The sequence below is a fragment of the Thermobia domestica genome, chromosome 13, assembly GCF_964235325.1.
Source record: "Thermobia domestica chromosome 13, izTheDome1.hap1.1, whole genome shotgun sequence".
Taxonomy (NCBI): Eukaryota; Metazoa; Arthropoda; class Insecta; order Zygentoma; family Lepismatidae; genus Thermobia; species Thermobia domestica.
The window spans coordinates 60,172,741-60,190,104 of NC_137466.1; the positions used below are offsets into that span (position 1 = coordinate 60,172,741).

Genomic DNA, 17,364 nt, shown 5'->3' on the forward strand with positions numbered 1-17,364 from the left:
AATGGCAGCTGAATCTTTTTTTTTTTAACGGAATAAGCACATCATGCTGAGTAAATTGTTAGTTTTGGTTTGGCCACACACTTTGTAATTGTCAAAATATGGGGCGTACAAGAAAATTTTTGATTGAATGTAATATATTGAATTTTGTGGATCAGGGCCAACAAAATTTTTAAACGGTCCTTAAATCGAGTTTTTGTATTTTTTACGCAATAAGCACATCATACTAAGTTAAGTCATAGTTTGGGTACGCTATATGTAGTTCTCGAGATATAAGGCTTACAAGAAAATTTTTGTGTGAAATAGATTGCATCTTTTGATCCAATAGGGTCTAAATGTATACAATATATATTGGTGTTGTTGTCCATTATTATGTTTGATCTAAATCTATAGTTGACTGGTAATAGGTGCTGTTTTGAGCACTATTCGTTGTTACAAACGATACACTTTATTTTAAATTGAAATATAATAAATAAAATACAAATAATACGTCACTATAAAAGTAGCTTTTCTTTTAGCAGTATAGAAGTTTATTATAAATACCTCATATATAGATAAAATGGGCACTGGAGTCAAGAAAGGTATGTCTCTTCATGTTTTGAAAAATGTAATAATAATAATAATAATAATAATAATAATAATAATAATAATAATAATAATAATAATAATAATAGTGATAAAGTGACATTCGCTTTCGTATACATTAAAAGTACCTTTATTCAATAGAGACAGTTCGCTTCTAATTACTTATAACTGTCTATACTTGACGGGGGGGAAAGCTAATGTAAAGAAGAATGGATCTGTTCTCGCTGTGTTTATTTTTTTCTGCTTTCAGCAAAGAAAACGTACTCCAACGCCTTCTCACTGAAATGCCATAAATATGTCATTGTTGAAAAGGGCCCCCTCACAGCTGTGGACAATGTTGAAACTTCAAAGTAACCCTCAGTTACTCGCCGCAACCTGCTACAAGAGAGAACGCAGTGTCGTCAATGCGTTGTTGCAAATCTTCACATGAAAAAAAGGGGGGGAATGAATAACTTAATTGGAGGCTTTTAGTAAAATTATAAGCTCATATAACGAATTCTTTATTATCGACCTGACTCCATGCAAGTTTTTGTAAGGATTTGTTCATTGCTTGCTGAGAAAAACACGAAAAAAGTTCCAATGTTATTAGATAGGGGAAAACTCGACTCAGCGAAGAGGTAGCAACAGCCTTAACAGATCAGTAACTTTTACTCACACTTTGATTTGGGAATAGTTAGCGTTCATTGTAAGAAGTTTAAGCATCTGCTAACAGATGGCAACACAATATAGGAAGTGAAAAAATTATTGGTAAGGGGTTGCTGGAATTCTGAAGGTCGTGGTCGTACTGATGGACATAGGTGTACAGTAACCTGAAGAATGTTCTTCCAATTTTCTTTCCCTGGTCAACCTTTTATCTGGTTCATACACCCATGTTTTTATTAGTTACAAGGTGACCGAGTCGTTGGCAGCTGCTATGAAAACTCTTCCGCTAAGGCTGGAGTTGCCGCAGTATACGGATTTACTAGAATGCAATTCTATAATCTATTGATAAGTCCTTTAAGTAAGGATATGTAGGAACTCCTCTTGAGTTCGTATACGTATAGATATCCAATATGTAATAAACACTGCTAAGCACAGTGAAGAGGATCTCGTGAATGAATGAGAGTGAGTAGCCATCATTAAAATCGCCGTTACCACCGTTTAACGGATTGACTCAATTAACGAAATCTTTTAAGACCCATCCTCACTTGCCCATCTTTTTAGCATGATCCTCACATGTGAGCATAAGCCTTATTTGAGATATTTATATGTCAAAGAAGCAGAGGATCATGACTAGAACTGTACAAGTAAAAGTGTTGTAGGATGAATGTGCCACTAGTCAGCCCTTCACCAGTAGTCAGCCACTTACGCATTTTCGAAACAAAAATAAGAAAACTTTACGTTTTGACCCTTATCAATATGAAGTTTAGATTTTAGACATTGATCCTCTACACAGTCGATCACATGTCACACCGAAATGTCACCTAGTGTCGCAGCAATAGGTGGACAAAGAAGACGCTATGTTGTAATGTGTGAATCTGCTACGTAAAAAATAACAGATGAGACTTTTTGTTACAAGTGTGTATTTGTTATCTAATGTAAAAATAATAAATATTATTTTTATTTTTTAATTTGTATATATTAAGGAAATGAAAACAGAAAAAATATTTTTGTAAATTTTGAGCATTTCGTTTGTATAGGGGGGCCGAGTACTGGAATTGAAAAATGAGTGATTTTCTAAAGGTCAGCCCCCGGGGCTGAGTACTGGAATTATCGCATGTGTGTGCAATTTTGTCCATCTCATGCCCAGACCAAGTATTCACTTCCCTTCTGTTAATAAAATACAGCATGACTCACAAATCTTTGTTTTTCCAGTAGTCAGCCCCGGTAGAAATGCAAAGGCCGAGTACTGGTGCCTCGAAAGCCAAAAGTCAGCCCTGTTGGTAATTTTACTGCAATTTTAAATACCAACATCCAAATAGGCTAAAACCAGGTTCCCACTTACTCATTTCATGTAAGTAAATATGAGTGAATTAAAAAGGAAGAAAAATGGAAGTTCAGAAATGAAAACGGTGGTCAATTCACCAGTACTTAGAAGAGTCTCTCTACAATGCACTGAGGGCTGTAGAAAATGGAATGACTATACGTGAAGTTAGCAGAACATTCAATGTTTCTCGCAACACATTGCAAGATAGGATTCATGGTCGAGTACATGAAAAGAAATGGAAAATGGGACCAGATCCAGTGTTAACACTACCAGAAGAAAATAAGCTAGTTCAGTGAATTACTGAAATAGCCAAAGTTGGATTTGGGCAAAATAAAATTGATATATTGAATACAGTATACAATATTGTAAAAAGTGACAATAGAAAGAAACCTTTCAAAAAGAGCTATCTAGGAGAGATATGGTATAAATTGTACTTACGAGGAAACTCAGAATTAGTTTGCAGAGTTCCCGAAGGCAAGAGCAACATTCACCGAAGAATTTATTCGAAAGGGTTGAAAGAACTCGAGGAGTATCTCCAAAGCATTAACGCATTCGATATTCTTCAAGATTCCACCCGAATCTTTAATCGTGATGAAACTAGTTTTAGCCTTTGCCTCGAAACTGGTAAAGTTATCGCATCGAAAAGTTTGAAAAATGTTTATGAAGTCCAACGTGCAATTGACAAAGAAACAATCACTGTTCTTCTAGTTTTCTCTACAAACGGCGAAACTGTATTTTCAATGGCTATTTTCCCGTATGTTAGTCCACCGCGTGACATCATAGAAAATATGCCGAAGGTCTGGTTTTGGGGAAGATCAGAAACAGGCCTGGATGAGGATTGATACTTTTTATGAGTATATTGTAAATGGTATAAACAAATGGCTGGAAGAAATAACGTTAAATGACCAATAATTTTATTTGCTGAAGGGCATCGCACACATCCAACTATGGAACTTAATGTGTTTTGCATCGAAAAGTGAATAATTCTTACCACCTAATACAATGCACATTCTTCAGCCAGCAGATGTTAGTGTCTTCAAACCCCTCAAGATAGAATGGAAGAAGACAGTTCATGACTGGCAAAGCCAACCCAAAAACTTAAATAAGTGTGTAACAAAATCTCACTTCTCTTCACTCTTGTCAACGGTAGTAAACAGTTCTTTTCTCTCTGATTCAATTAGAAATGTTTTCAGGAAATGTGGCTTGTGCCCTTTCAATGCAAATGCTGTAGACCACTCTAAATGCATTAAAAATAGCTTAGTGAAAAGTTGTTTCGAAAAAGATTGCAGTGTATCGGCTGACATTAATTCACAACACTTTCAATCAGCTCAGTCAGTGATTTCATATGTAAGAGAAAAACTGGCAGAGAAAGGTGTAGATGTTGAAACAGTGTTAAGTGATATCGAGGAGGAAGCTTTGATTCATAATAATTCTATTGAAAGAATAGGGAATTTATCAACTGTTAGTAACATCAAAGAAAAGCAGCGCCGAATTTCAACTCTGCTCATCTGCGAGTTGATTTCCTCGCAGATTCCTTCTGTATTTCCTTGTCAAGCAGATCGTACTGAAATATTGGTCCATAAGGTAATGGAAGATGGTACGATGTTTTGAAAGATGGTACATTACTTCAAGTTAAAAGCGCCAACGTTAATATTGAGAACACAGTCATAGATAAAGCTCCCGAAAAGAGTTCAAATAACAGTAGACAAGTCTCACCAAATTTTGAAAATAATTTATTTTGGCTAGGAGCAATTGCGAAGACTTCAAAGAGGAAACGGAGCAAAATAAATTACCAAGTGCCATATCGTCAGATGAATAGAGAAATATAATGATAGCCAAGATCTTAGAACGGAAGATAGCAATTGAAGCCAAACAAAAAAAGAAAAGAAAGAGAGCAAAGAAGAAAATTCCAACTTCGTGGAATTTTTGTGAAAAGACAACTACTACAATTTTATTATTATTATTATTATTATTATTATTATTATTATTATTATTATTATTATTATTATTATTATTATTATTATTATTATTATTATTATTAATCGTGAGAAGTAAATGTTTTATTTGCGTTTTCTAACTTAATAAGGGTGTTCAAACAATAATGGTGATAAACTGATGGCTGTGACATATTTCTACTCTAGTTCTATGTGAAATATTCCTAACTTCGTAGAATTTTTATGAAGACATAATTCAATTTTATTTCATATTTCTGAGAGTTTTTTTTTTTTATTTTTGCGTTTTCTAATTTTTAACTGGAGTGATCAAATGATATTGTGATATACTGGTAATGAAATTTGGCTATGATCTAACAACTTTAGTTGTATTTGAAATGTTTTAGCTTCATGGTTACTTATATTTTTACGAAGGGTCCGCTCAATGCAATTTTGTTCCTGTTTTTCCGAGAAATAAATAATGTGTTTTTTTGTTAAACAATTATAACGTAATCTGTTACATTTGTAGTGTCATGTAGCAAAATAAAAAACGCTCCATGATATTACATCTGTTTTTATTATTAATTTCGAATTTTGTTGGCTGACTTTAGGTTCCTTAATGGCTGAGTTCTAGAATGTAGTGGCTGAGTACTGGTATTTTTAGGCATTTTTAGGAAATTTATAAATATTGTTAAAATCCTAAAAATGACATTAAAAACATTCCTTTCATTGCAAACTAGACTAAATAATGAATACATATATCATGAGGAAGTCTCATTCTGTTCAAAATTAAAATCAAAAACGACATTCAAACTTAAAATTTGAGTTAGGAGGCTGAGTACTGGCACATTCACCCTATATTTTAGGGAAACCGATTAATCTTATGAAAAGATTAATCCCTTTTTTATTTAGTTGTTTGGAGGGCTGATTGGATATGTTAAGTCGGTAAATTATACAATATGTGAAATACAAGATAAGAAGTGTATAAGGAGCTCTCTTTTGATTAATTATTTATCACTTATACCTTCGGCTTGTTTGGCCCGGCAATAGTTTATCCAGCAAAGGAGAATATGTAACAGGAATTTGGAAGAGGGGATGTATAAATTTCACGGATTACCTATACGTACGTATACCGTGTATTACGTGTTTTCTAGCACAAAAGAATGCTATCGATGTGTAATTTCGATTAGAAGAGGCATGTTTCTACATTTTTTAAAGGGTGTTAGGTAAATAATTGGACCTGGTTCGATTCCCGAAGGAATACATTCGTCGGATATTGCGCTGCTGCTACCAGCGTCTTCGGCCATAAAAGGAAATAGTAATGTCCAAGCAAAAAATAAAATAAATAACTATGATATTTTGTTAGGATAGTTTGATCATTGATACTGTATATTTTTCCTTCAATTTTGCATAATTATTTCATACGCGAAGTGTATAAAATAGATGGGAATTAATTTCGTCTGTAATCTGCTGCCTAGAGAAATTTAATTATTTATTTAAATTTAAAGTACATATGTCTTCCCGCACTTCACACACAAAAAGAAATCGAGAAACATCGCAGAAGGTAAAGGTAAAAGGAACGAAAGGTGCAATACTAGTAAATCTGGAAAATAACATTTGTAGTTGACCGTGTGCCTATTTTAGGTAGCCAGCTGTTTGTTTGAATGTCTAATGAGCGATGAAATTCCTTTTCATTCAGAGAAAAGTCGAGGGTTCTGACGGACATCTGCTCCAGCAGCTTTACGGCGGCGACTTGCCGGTCGCGTGCCTTAGCGTGCGGTTAGGAGCAGGTGCATTAAACCACTGTTGCCAGATAATGGTATTTACCTCTCGTTGTAAAGTTTAGATGCATATTATTATTAAGGAAACATTACTGAAACAGTGGTTTTTAAAAAACTAATCATATAGAGAAAGGTTGTTACGAGTCTCTACTAATGCTTGGCATTGAGAAGTATCAGTGAACGTTATTTCGCAATGTGACAACGCCGAGCTTTTTTTTTTTCCTTTTTAATTTGAAAGTTTGAACCTTCACGGTGACCAGTGAGAACTTTTTCTTTTTTCCCTAAAGTTGTATGTTGATGTAGCTATGAAGTTTCAGGTTATTAAGATCGCATTTATTATGATTTCTTGTGCACAATATTATAATTATATTCAATCTTATTTGTATAATAAATAGTTCAGTCACGTCCAAAATAATTGCAATGCTTCCCAAACATTGCCATTTCGTGTAGAATTACGTGATACTAAAGTAAATACTTCTTTAAAGATACAGTATTTCCACTTCGTCTTAGTTTGAAAGACATCTATTAAATAAGCAAATGCCGGATCGCATTTTCAGAATATAATGCTCAACAGTGGGTTTCAGATTCCTTTTAATTTATTAAAAATTAAAAAGGTACGATCCCAATCATAATAAGTCAACTTCGTCCGTGGGCTGTGTGAAACTACGTGCTAAATACTTCCGTAACCTACGGTCCGTTCCAAAGTTGTCCGGAGCTACGCATATGTGCTTATAGTCATCCTTTGCTACGTGTCACGTGATTATATACATGATTCTTCTCAGATGGTGTTGGGAATCAACATGAACAGGATCGAAACGACAATAGTATATGTCTATTATCAATGTAAGAAGAGAAAACGAAGAATACAGAAAAATAGACGGTTCCAGACTCATTCCTTAGTTACTCAAAGAAGTTTGAGGGGAGCTTGTTTTATTTTATTTATTTATTATTGGAAGAAAGCAAGGTGATGAGCTTACTTCAGATTTGTAAATTTTGTGTAAAACTGTAATATAGACATTGCGAGTTTTTGTAAATAAAGAAAATAGTCTCTTTTAGGTACCGTACTTAGTAGTAAAAGAACATAGGAAATACATAATTTTAAACACATTTATAATATAATAAATTTTAACAAATTTATGATATAATAAATTCTAATGTCCTATGTTACATTCCGTAACGCTATAAAGTACACAAAACGTTTTTATTTTACAGCATAAGGGGGAAAAGTCTAGAAAATTAAAGCCCCCTACTAACATAGGCTATCCTAGTTGCACTAATGGTGCCCTCGCTTCAGAATGAAGATGTGATATTACGAAAACTCACTACGAGCGAGAGTCATTGCATCTGAGGTTTGGTATGGTAGACTGTAAAGAATATACATAAATCACATCCCTTAAATTATTTTCCAGTTTCTTTGTTTAACTGTCCATACCTTATAGAAAGACAATACTTTCACATATGTCGTTCCATGCCTTTGCACGAATGTCACGATTTTTGAATTCTTCGCAATGGGGAGTCTTTATAGAACAATCTCCATTTTGGTGTTGCTACTATATTCCTTTAGTCCAGTCAGCGAAGAAAAAAATAGAAAATATAAATCATGTCGTTTTGAAATTTGACACAGTTGTGGGGAGTACACTGAACGACATACTAAAAGTCCCTAACTGTTGGGGTCGGTGGGTGATGAAAGGGGTTTAAAGGTATTTTTTTTAAGTATCTCAAAACCTATAAAGTATAAAAAGCGTGTGAAGTACAAAGTTAAACTACATTAAATTTTCTACGAAAATAGTTCTATACATTTTTCGTAGGATCAATAGTTAGGAGAAAGAGGATTAAAAAAAGTAGATCTGTATATAAATGTGTGTATGTGTTGCAAGTAATTTTAACCAAGCCTCTGGAGCAATTTTAACCAACTTGGTACACTATACACAGTCTGGAAAATGGTAGTGGTGGTGGTGGTGGTGGGGGTAAGACCCTCTAGCACAGATACGACGGAATTGGAGGGAGTGACAATAATGATCGAAAATGATCTATATTAGTATCGAATCCATAATTTTTCGGTCTCTCTGAGACAAATAGTCATACTTCCGATGCTGGTTAAGTCCTCGTTTAGCCCCTATTAGCATCCCTAAGGGCTAAGGGTTAAAGTATCGAAAACAACGGCTATTTTTTCGTTTTCCATCCATATTTTTCGGTGTCACTGAGATGAATAGTCACACTCCAGATAGCGTTCAGGTCCAAGTTCACTCTCCATCGGCATGGAAAATGGGAGAAGGGGTGAAAAATGAAATAGCCTGCCTATCTCAAATGGCACAGATTAGTGTCGAATCCATAGTTTTTAGTGTCGCTAAGCTGCTAGGTGACAATCTCGATGACACTTAAACTCAAGTTTAGGCAAAAACAGGCATGTGAGCTGAATTGGGAATTTACAGGGGGTAACACCGAAGGCTATGCTCGTATATACAGGGTGGCCCAAAAGCAGTTATACAGTTCCGTACTGATCAGCTCACTTTATTTTATATAATTTTTTATTGTTATCAAACATAGATATCTAGTTTCTTTATTATTTGTTCTTAACGTGTCTTATTTGGAATTTAAGCCCGAAACAGTGGAAGCAAATAAATCCATAAACTAGAATGTTATACTTGATCAATGCAGGGGTGTATATCTACTTTTGGGCCATTCTGTATATAAATGTATATTCTAGCGTAACTCTGAAACGTCTGAAGGAATTTCAGCCAGTCTTGGTAGGCATGTGACTCACAATTTGGAAGAAATAGAATGGGTAAGAGTTGGAAGGGATGTTAAGATCATCCATTCCTTCATTCTCATATAAATCAGAAAAAAATGAAAAAAATATGTTTTACGTCCCACGTATATGCCGGTTAGGCTAAAGGAGACTGTGATTATGAGAGTGAATGAAATGGTGGAATGAAGAAAGTGGGAGGAAACGGGACAATCCCGAGAAAACCCACGCACGGTATTTGTCCACCACAAAGCTCACTTGGTCTTAGCTGAGGTCGAACCAAGGACCCCATGCACCAGAAGTGAACGCTTTATCACTGAGCCTCTGCTGCCCCCACATAAATCAGAGTTAAAAATCATTAGTAATGGACAAAAATAAAAGAGAAAATGGAAATTTGTAGGGGACGAATTATGTGAAATTATGAATTGTAAATACAGTAGCAAATAATACACCCTAATTATCGGATAGCTTGGTTGGGTAGTAGAACTCCAAGTGCAGCCACCTCCTCGTTGTGAGCAGCGTCCTTATCTCACTTGTTTTAAGAAAATTTTTTTAAAAATGGTAAACTCCCATATTTTGCGAAATTCGCAAATTTTGCAAATTTTTGACAGCGATACGCGATCAGAAGACATCATATGCATATAATTTATTTATTTTAATGTTGCTTTTACATACTTGAAGAAACTTTTGGGCTATATAGGGTCGTCGTCATATATTCTTTATTCGTTTTAGAAAAATATTGAAAATTTATTGTTTTTTCCTGATTTTTCAAATTTCAACGGCGATGCGGGACCGGAAGATATGTAAATAAAAAATTTTCTTTTTGGGTTTTTTCTTGCCTATACTAATGGCAACTTTTGCGCACTATAGAGTTGGGGAAATAGTAAAACGATTTTTTTTTTTTTCGAACCATCCTACTAGATACAGAGGGTACATCAGCACACAGAGTTAGAAGGACTAAGCAGGATTTGGAATGCGACACACAAACGACTCGTACAAAAGTGGCTCGCGCATTAATGTATTTGTGCACTAAGTTATGTATTGTCTCTGTACATTGTTGTGTAGGCATGAATTATTTTTTCTGAAAGTTATGTGAATACTTTTAGTTGCAATAAGATTTTCTTTTTAAATACTTACGAGGAAGTATCAAAAAGTTCGTGCAATCACCTAGAAGAAATCCATTCTGGAGAACTCTGACACCATGATAGTATTAGTCCTTCTCTACGTAGCCATCATGCCCAGTAACACATTTTTGCCAGCGCTTTTTTACTTTCCGTAAGCCCCATTTTTTAAAAGTTGCGGTTTGGTCTTCAAACCACAGTTCAACCTCAGAAATTACGTCATCCCTATTGTCAGACTGGCGTCCCCTGAGTGAACGCTTTACTTCTAGAAAGAGAAAGAAGTCACTTGGTGCTAGGTCCGGTGAGTATGGGGTGGAGCAATATTTCATATTCTAATCCACTGCCTTCATCATGGGTGCATGGGCAAAATGAGCTGGGCAAATGGCTTGTTTGTCAACAGCAGCACCCTTGTGACCAATCCATGATGTTTCTTCTTCAATTCCTGCCTAACTTGGTCAGGAAATGGGAATAATTGGTATTAGTAATAGCTTGCCCCTGTAGCAGGTAATCATGATGACCCTTTCACAGTCCCAGAAATTGGAAAACATCGCCTTGACGCAGGTTTCTACACTCGTGCCTTTTTAGAGTTTGGGGAAGAAAAATGTTTCATTGTTTGCTCATTTCCTTTGTTCCTGAGTCATAAACTTAACTTACATCCATTGTCACCAGTCTCCGAAAAAGTCTCTTCATCCACCTCACAACGATGCAACAGTGCTCTTGCAGCGTCCTCGGAATTTCTCTTCTGAAAAAATGTGAACAGTCGTGAAACCCGGCTTGCTTACACTTTCTGAAGATGCAGCTGTTCGTGAATGATATTGCAGGCAGATCCATAACTCATACTTATTGCACACATAATACTTTCAATGGTTATCATCCTGTCTTCCATTATAATGTTTTAAATTTCCTTTGTCAAGGCGGTGGTAGCATTAGTAAAAGATCTTCCAGATCTAGAGGGGTCTGCAGTAGTCGTGTATCCAGTTTGGAATTGCCGTTTCCACTTGGATACTATCTCATAGGATAGGCTTTCATCCCCATAGATTTTTCCATCTCTTCGTAGATCTGCTTTTGCTTATTTACCCTGAAAATGGAGGAGCTTACTTACACTCTGTGCCTTAAGCTTGCCAATCATCGTATCGTCAGTGATTTACCTTTTAAAAAATTTAGAAAAGGAATTGTTGTAACGGGTGCAGAATTTAGATGGTTAACATACAAAGACCTAACTATAAAATGCATGTCTGACGGCCTTCTAGGTGATTGCACCAACTTTTTGATATTTCCTCGTACTTGAAACTTAACAGGAGATATTCTTCCATATGAGTCCCTTAAATGATAAGGAAAGTATCATTAAAGTAGTTTACATTATAAGATTTTCTATAGAGAGGAGAATAAAAAGTACGAAGAAAATTAGAAAATACACATCATGCCGTGTATTGTCCACTCGTACATACATATCCTCGCAGCTGTAATTTTCATTAATTACAAAAAAATAAATAAATAAATAAAATAAAAATAAAAAAATAAAAAAATATCTGAGAGAGAGATTGTCTGACTCTTTGTACCTGAACTAATCTTTCTTTAGTGGTGTAATTCCACAAAAAATAATAAAGCAGAAGAAAAATTTCCTAGTTAAAAATGAAAAATGATATTAGGAAACAATAATTGCCTCGTTTCCAGTTTCTTACCAGGTTGCATCAACACTGCGTCGTTAAAGATTTTAATTTGTGGAATATTTTGCAGTAAATTGAGGGAGGGGAAACGATAGCTCATATGAGTGAAAAGTTTGATTCGCTGTAAGAGCCTTTTCCAATATTATCATTATTATTATTATTATTATTATTATTATTATTATTTAAATTGCAGTAAATAGCTAACCTGAAGGATAATTAAGAATATCAAAAATTAGGAAGTAAACCAGATAATATATACAATATGTTATTAAGTAAAAAACTGTGTTTGTTTTCGTATAGATCAGAAATTTGGGTGCACAGTTTGTGACACCATAATTGTTGGACAAACAAATTTATACAGTATCCGAAAGGTCTTGAAATCAATTATTGATTCAAGTTCTTTACAAAAATTCTTGACACGTGGTCAGCGCGCTGCGACTCATCAGGAGCTTTCTAGACCTAGTGGCCGTCACATCTTGTTTTAACATGATTCCCCAGTTTGCCTCACGACGCTGGGTGGACACCAAAATTTGGGAGGCACCGGTCGGGAATCGAACCCGGGACCACGCGGACAAGTCCAACGCTCTAACCAGTTTCAGTAGTATAATCATGATTCATTTCCCATCCTCTTTCTTTAGGTTCTGAAACATTTTAAAAATCGAAAATTGGTATATCGCGTTAGGTTTTACAAAGAATAGAACCAGTTTCAATTAAAGAAAAAAAACGGTTTCCTTTCCTTTCGTGGAGCGCTCATTGTAGTAGTGATAATTAGTTAAGAAGCGAGTAATATTAAACTGTCTTGAGAATAACAAGTCTACAAAAGTGTGACTTTATACGTGAATAACTGGTAAAAGGACTTAACACATTTCATGAAAGAATGTTGCTTTTAAAACGAAGGGAGGAGGAAGGTGGAGGCACTGTCTTTTCAAGACAAGCACTGCACATCATATTTTATAATCTAGTGTCGTTCTTTTTCTTGCTGTGTTTAACCCGCCCTCTCAGGGAGCAGAACAGAAGACCTAGCAGGTAATCGATGTAACTTTGCCATCCATCACCGGGCGAGCGACTTGAGTAACTATTAACTCAGGAGCACGGCACAGGAGCGTCGTTCTTATCCTACGTTGAGTTATAACACCATCACTATAGCTCCACCTCAAACAGCGATTATCCAGTTATCTGTTGGGGAAAGCATGTTCCATTCCTCTTCGTTACTCTTTCATGTTCCAACGGTGTATTAGAGAGCTGCCAAGTCTTTTTAAATACAACCAGAATTACTCAATGATGTTTTATGAACTCACATTCATCATCTAAATGCCTTTCGTAATTCATCCTCATTGCCCAAAAAGCATTTTCTATGAACATCATTTTAGATATCGAGTGATCATGAGATTGGAGTAATATCTCTCAGCGTATTTTCCATTTCATATGATTAAAACCGAATAGCTAATGAGAAGATGTATTATTTTCTTATATGTTAATTACCTCGATGGTTTTCGTCCTACATTTTTACTATATATGTATGTCATAATGTAGGTAAGAAGCGACATCAATGATGAAGCAACGACAAACACTCATACCTTTACGTGGATTCGATCTCTTGCTTGAAACGTTCTGAAGGCGTTAGCGTAGCTTCTCAGACCACTCGGATATGCCTTTAACTTTCGGACATTTTAACCCCTTCCCCCCTCTCTGTCTTTCTCTCTTTGTTAATGAGGTGGAAATAGCAAAGGAGTAACAGTAGTAATAGAAGTAACAAAGTTAGTAGGGATATTCAGTTGATTCGGTACAATACCTGGACTTTTCATTTTCCGAGGATTTGCTTGTCCGGCTGGATACAAAACAGATTTAGTATAGCAAGTGCCTATAAAATTCAGTTGAGCATAATTTGAACTACGCATAGAGTACAATAAACAAAAGGGCACTATTTGTACTAGTGATGATTTCAGGAAGTGGCCTAGTAAGGAAATTACACCCTGAGCTACGAAATTCCTCACAAGTCCATATCTGCGATCGTACTCAATGTGGATTATCAGTATTTTGCAATGATACTTTTCATCCATCGTGGATTTAAATTAAATCAAGGGTAATCTGAAATCACCACTGATTCGTATTATTTTTACTGTAAAAGCCAGAAGAATACAATTTCCTTTTTCGTTTTTAATTCATGATTGGCTGGAAGCGAAGTTACGGGTAAAGGAATTGGAGTACGTAGATCAATATTACGTAAGGCAAATTTATGTGTTGTTTAATTTGCTTCTCGTAGGTAATGAAACTTAACAAGTATATTACTCTATATTGATGTTTCATGCTTGATAGAAGACTCAATACTTCAAAATAGATTTCTGTGCAAATTGTTAGAAATGGAACTGATGTAGAATTTTTGAACATCAGTAATTGACTTACAAAGAGAAAGCAATTAGAAAGGTCTTATTTCGTTTTAATTTGATTGGTGTTCATCAATACTATTTTCTTTTTATTTACAGTCTCTTGACCCCAGTGATGGAGCGGATGTCGCGCAACAACACTGGGTAAGTATTTCATATGACATCTGTGGTTATCCATAAATATGACTGAAATTATGTTTATATATTATCGTAGTATCTGATGAATCGATCTATTAATTGAAAGTTATTCCTTGCCTATCCATTAGAAAAGTATAGAGGGACGTTACAGAATAAGTAACATGTGTCTTGTATATAAATTTTTAAAAATGCGAATAAACTACAAATTTGAACGAATAACTGTTACTTTTGTAAATGATTGTACTTTTTTTTAATTGGATGAATCGTTGCCATATGCTCACCACGTGTAGCAGGGAAGGTTGTTGGCTTCACTCCAGTGAAGGAATAGAGAAGATGTCAGCAATAGTGTGAATTTTGTGTTGATGAGATATCCGTTGTATTATTAACACATTTACTAGTGTTAATGTCAGAGAAAGGAAACATGTCTGAGATTGCTAAGACTCATCTTTTCCTCTCCTAAGCCTGTCGTTGTTTGAGCCTTGAGTTGAAGCATGTGGATATTGTTGGCAAAGGTTACAGACGTTTACTTAACTATTCGCCACATCAAATATTAAATTGTTACTTCTTGCCTCCAAAACAATTCTCTTCATATTAACGTTTTTGTTTTCTTCATAATTTAGATCAAAGTATGTGTATAGTTTCGTAGCCAAAAGTCGATCATTAGTGAAGAAACCATCATTCCTAGTTCGTTATGTATATTTCGGTTACAAAACATCACCTCTGCAACATTTTTATCCGCATCTGCAGATAATGAGTTAACAGACATACAGTTTTCTTGTTCTCTAAAGTATATCAATCAAATTCCGTTGTTAAATTAAAAGCAACAAAATCTATGTAGATTAAAATCGTGAAATTAATTTTTAAAATGCGTATGTACTTAATATTTTCAAATGCAGATTTCTTATAGAATGTCGAGTTGGAAATATGTTATATGTCAAATAATTTCAGATTACATCGCTGTTTTTCTTTCTTTTTATCTTCTTGTTGAAAAGACATGAAATGAAGATGAAAAGTTTCTTGAAACAATCAACCTCAAACTCGCATGAAATAACATCCATCATCATCATGATCATAGGTATTGTGCCATTATTGGCAAGTCACAACTGAGAAGTTTCCATGCTCTACGTTCTTCAGCTAATATCTTCGTTTTCACGTTCGATTTTTCTGTTTTTATATCGTCCGTCAGTTGTAGCCTCCTTCTTTCACTTTCCTGCCACCATGCCCTGTAGCACGTCTCATGATGTAGTTCCTTCTTAGACGATATCCCAATCAATTTTTCTTTCTCTTCTCAGTAATGTCTAAAATTGTTATTTTCTCTCCCACCATTTCTAATACCCTGTCATTCGTTTTTTGCTCGACTCATTTAAATCTCTTATTTTTCTCCACACCTACATTTCGAAAGTCCCCAGTCATTTTTCATCATTTTTGGGTAATGTCCCATGTTTCTGTGCCATAACTCTATTCAAGGTCCCTCCTCCTAAAGGCTTCTTTCGCAATTCCTATCCTTGTTTCTATTTCATGTTCGCACGTCATATTATCACTACTAATTTTTTATTTTAGGATTTTGAAACCTAAGAAAAAGTAGAAATATTGCAATGAAGTACTACTTCGCTCTGAAGTTTGTTTTCCAAAAGGATAATGACACTGTAATATAATAAGTCAATAAATAGTACGTCAAAGAATGATCACGAAATGTCTTGTCTTTTTATCTACATTTATAATTTTATCCGCCATCCACAAAAACATTAAATACATTACTTCTAAAGCTATTTGGTCTAGGAATTAATTCGTGCGGGTGGACAAGAGATGGCGCAACGAACGGAGCGTCCCACAGTTCCGTGTATCCACACATGTGTTGCAAACCCCTGTCATCGCGTATCGTTCGTAGTATAGGGCAGTGGATTAAAGCGTCAACAACACCAGTTTGTAGTTAAGTGAACATGGCGCAATTTGTGCCTGATAAAGTGTTTTTGCGGGGTGTCCTGCTGCATTACTTTAACATGCAGAAAAGTGCGACTGAAAGTCATCGTATTTTGGTGGAAGTGTATGGTGACCATGCTCTAGCTGAGCGAACGTGTCAGAAGTGGTTTGCACGGTTTAGAAGTGGTGATTTCGGCTTGGCAGACCAAGAGCGAGCTGGACAGCCAAAAAAATTTCAAGACGAAGAATTGACAGCATTGCTCGAGCAGGATTCGTGTCAAACGCAGGAACAACTTGCAGCAGCATTAGGCGTTGATCAAACAACAGTCTCCAAACGCTTGAAAGCCATGGGAATGATTCAAAAGATGTCACATTAGGTTCCACATGAATTAAAAGACAGAGACGTTGAAAGACGAAAAACCATTTGCGAATTGCTGCTTCAACGACAGAGCAGAAAGGGGTTTCTGCATCGAATTATTACGGGTGATGAGAAGTGGATCCATTACGAGAACCCTAAACGAAAAAAGGCGTGGGTGAAACCAGGTGAACCAGGTCCATCACAACCAAAACGAGATATTCACTGTGCAAAGGTTATGCTGTGCATATGGTGGGATATGAAAGGTGTGGTGTACTATGAGCTGCTGCAACCGGGTGAAACTATGAATGGAGAACGTTATCGACGACAATTAATGCGTTTGAAGCAAGCTCTGGCCAGAACACGACCAGAATGGGAGAACAGACATGATAAACTTATTGTTCAACATGATAACGCTCGCCCACGTGTCGCAAAACCGGTCAAAACCTATTTAGAAAATGTCGGATGGGAAGTTTTACCCCACCCGCCGTATTCACCAGACGTTGCTCCTTCGGACTATTACTTGTTCGATTGCATGAACAACGATTTAATTGGACAGCGGTTTACTTCTTCAGAAGATATCGAAACATGGGTCTCTGACTGGATCGCTTCCAAGGATGAGGACTTCTTTCGCCACGGAATCCGTACATTGCCTGACAGATGGGCGAAAGTGGTGGCTAGCGATGGACAATATTTTTCTTATGGTATTTATGTATTTTGTGTTTGTACTACAGCTTTAATGTGTGCGTACCAACCGCACGAATTAATTCCTA

General features: G+C 35.7%; 1 protein-coding gene across 13 annotated transcripts in view; it reads left to right on the plus strand.

The window, feature by feature from the left end:
- The window catches only part of da (transcription factor daughterless), a 616,942-nt gene that overhangs the window by 168,406 nt on the left and 431,172 nt on the right, over nt 1–17,364 (plus strand). For all 13 annotated transcript variants that reach the window (XM_081735768.1, XM_081735771.1, XM_081735773.1 and 10 more), the window contains exon 5: nt 14,278–14,322. In XM_081735768.1, the coding sequence (XP_081591894.1) occupies nt 14,278–14,322 (45 nt within the window). The remainder of the gene's footprint in view (nt 1–14,277; nt 14,323–17,364) is intronic.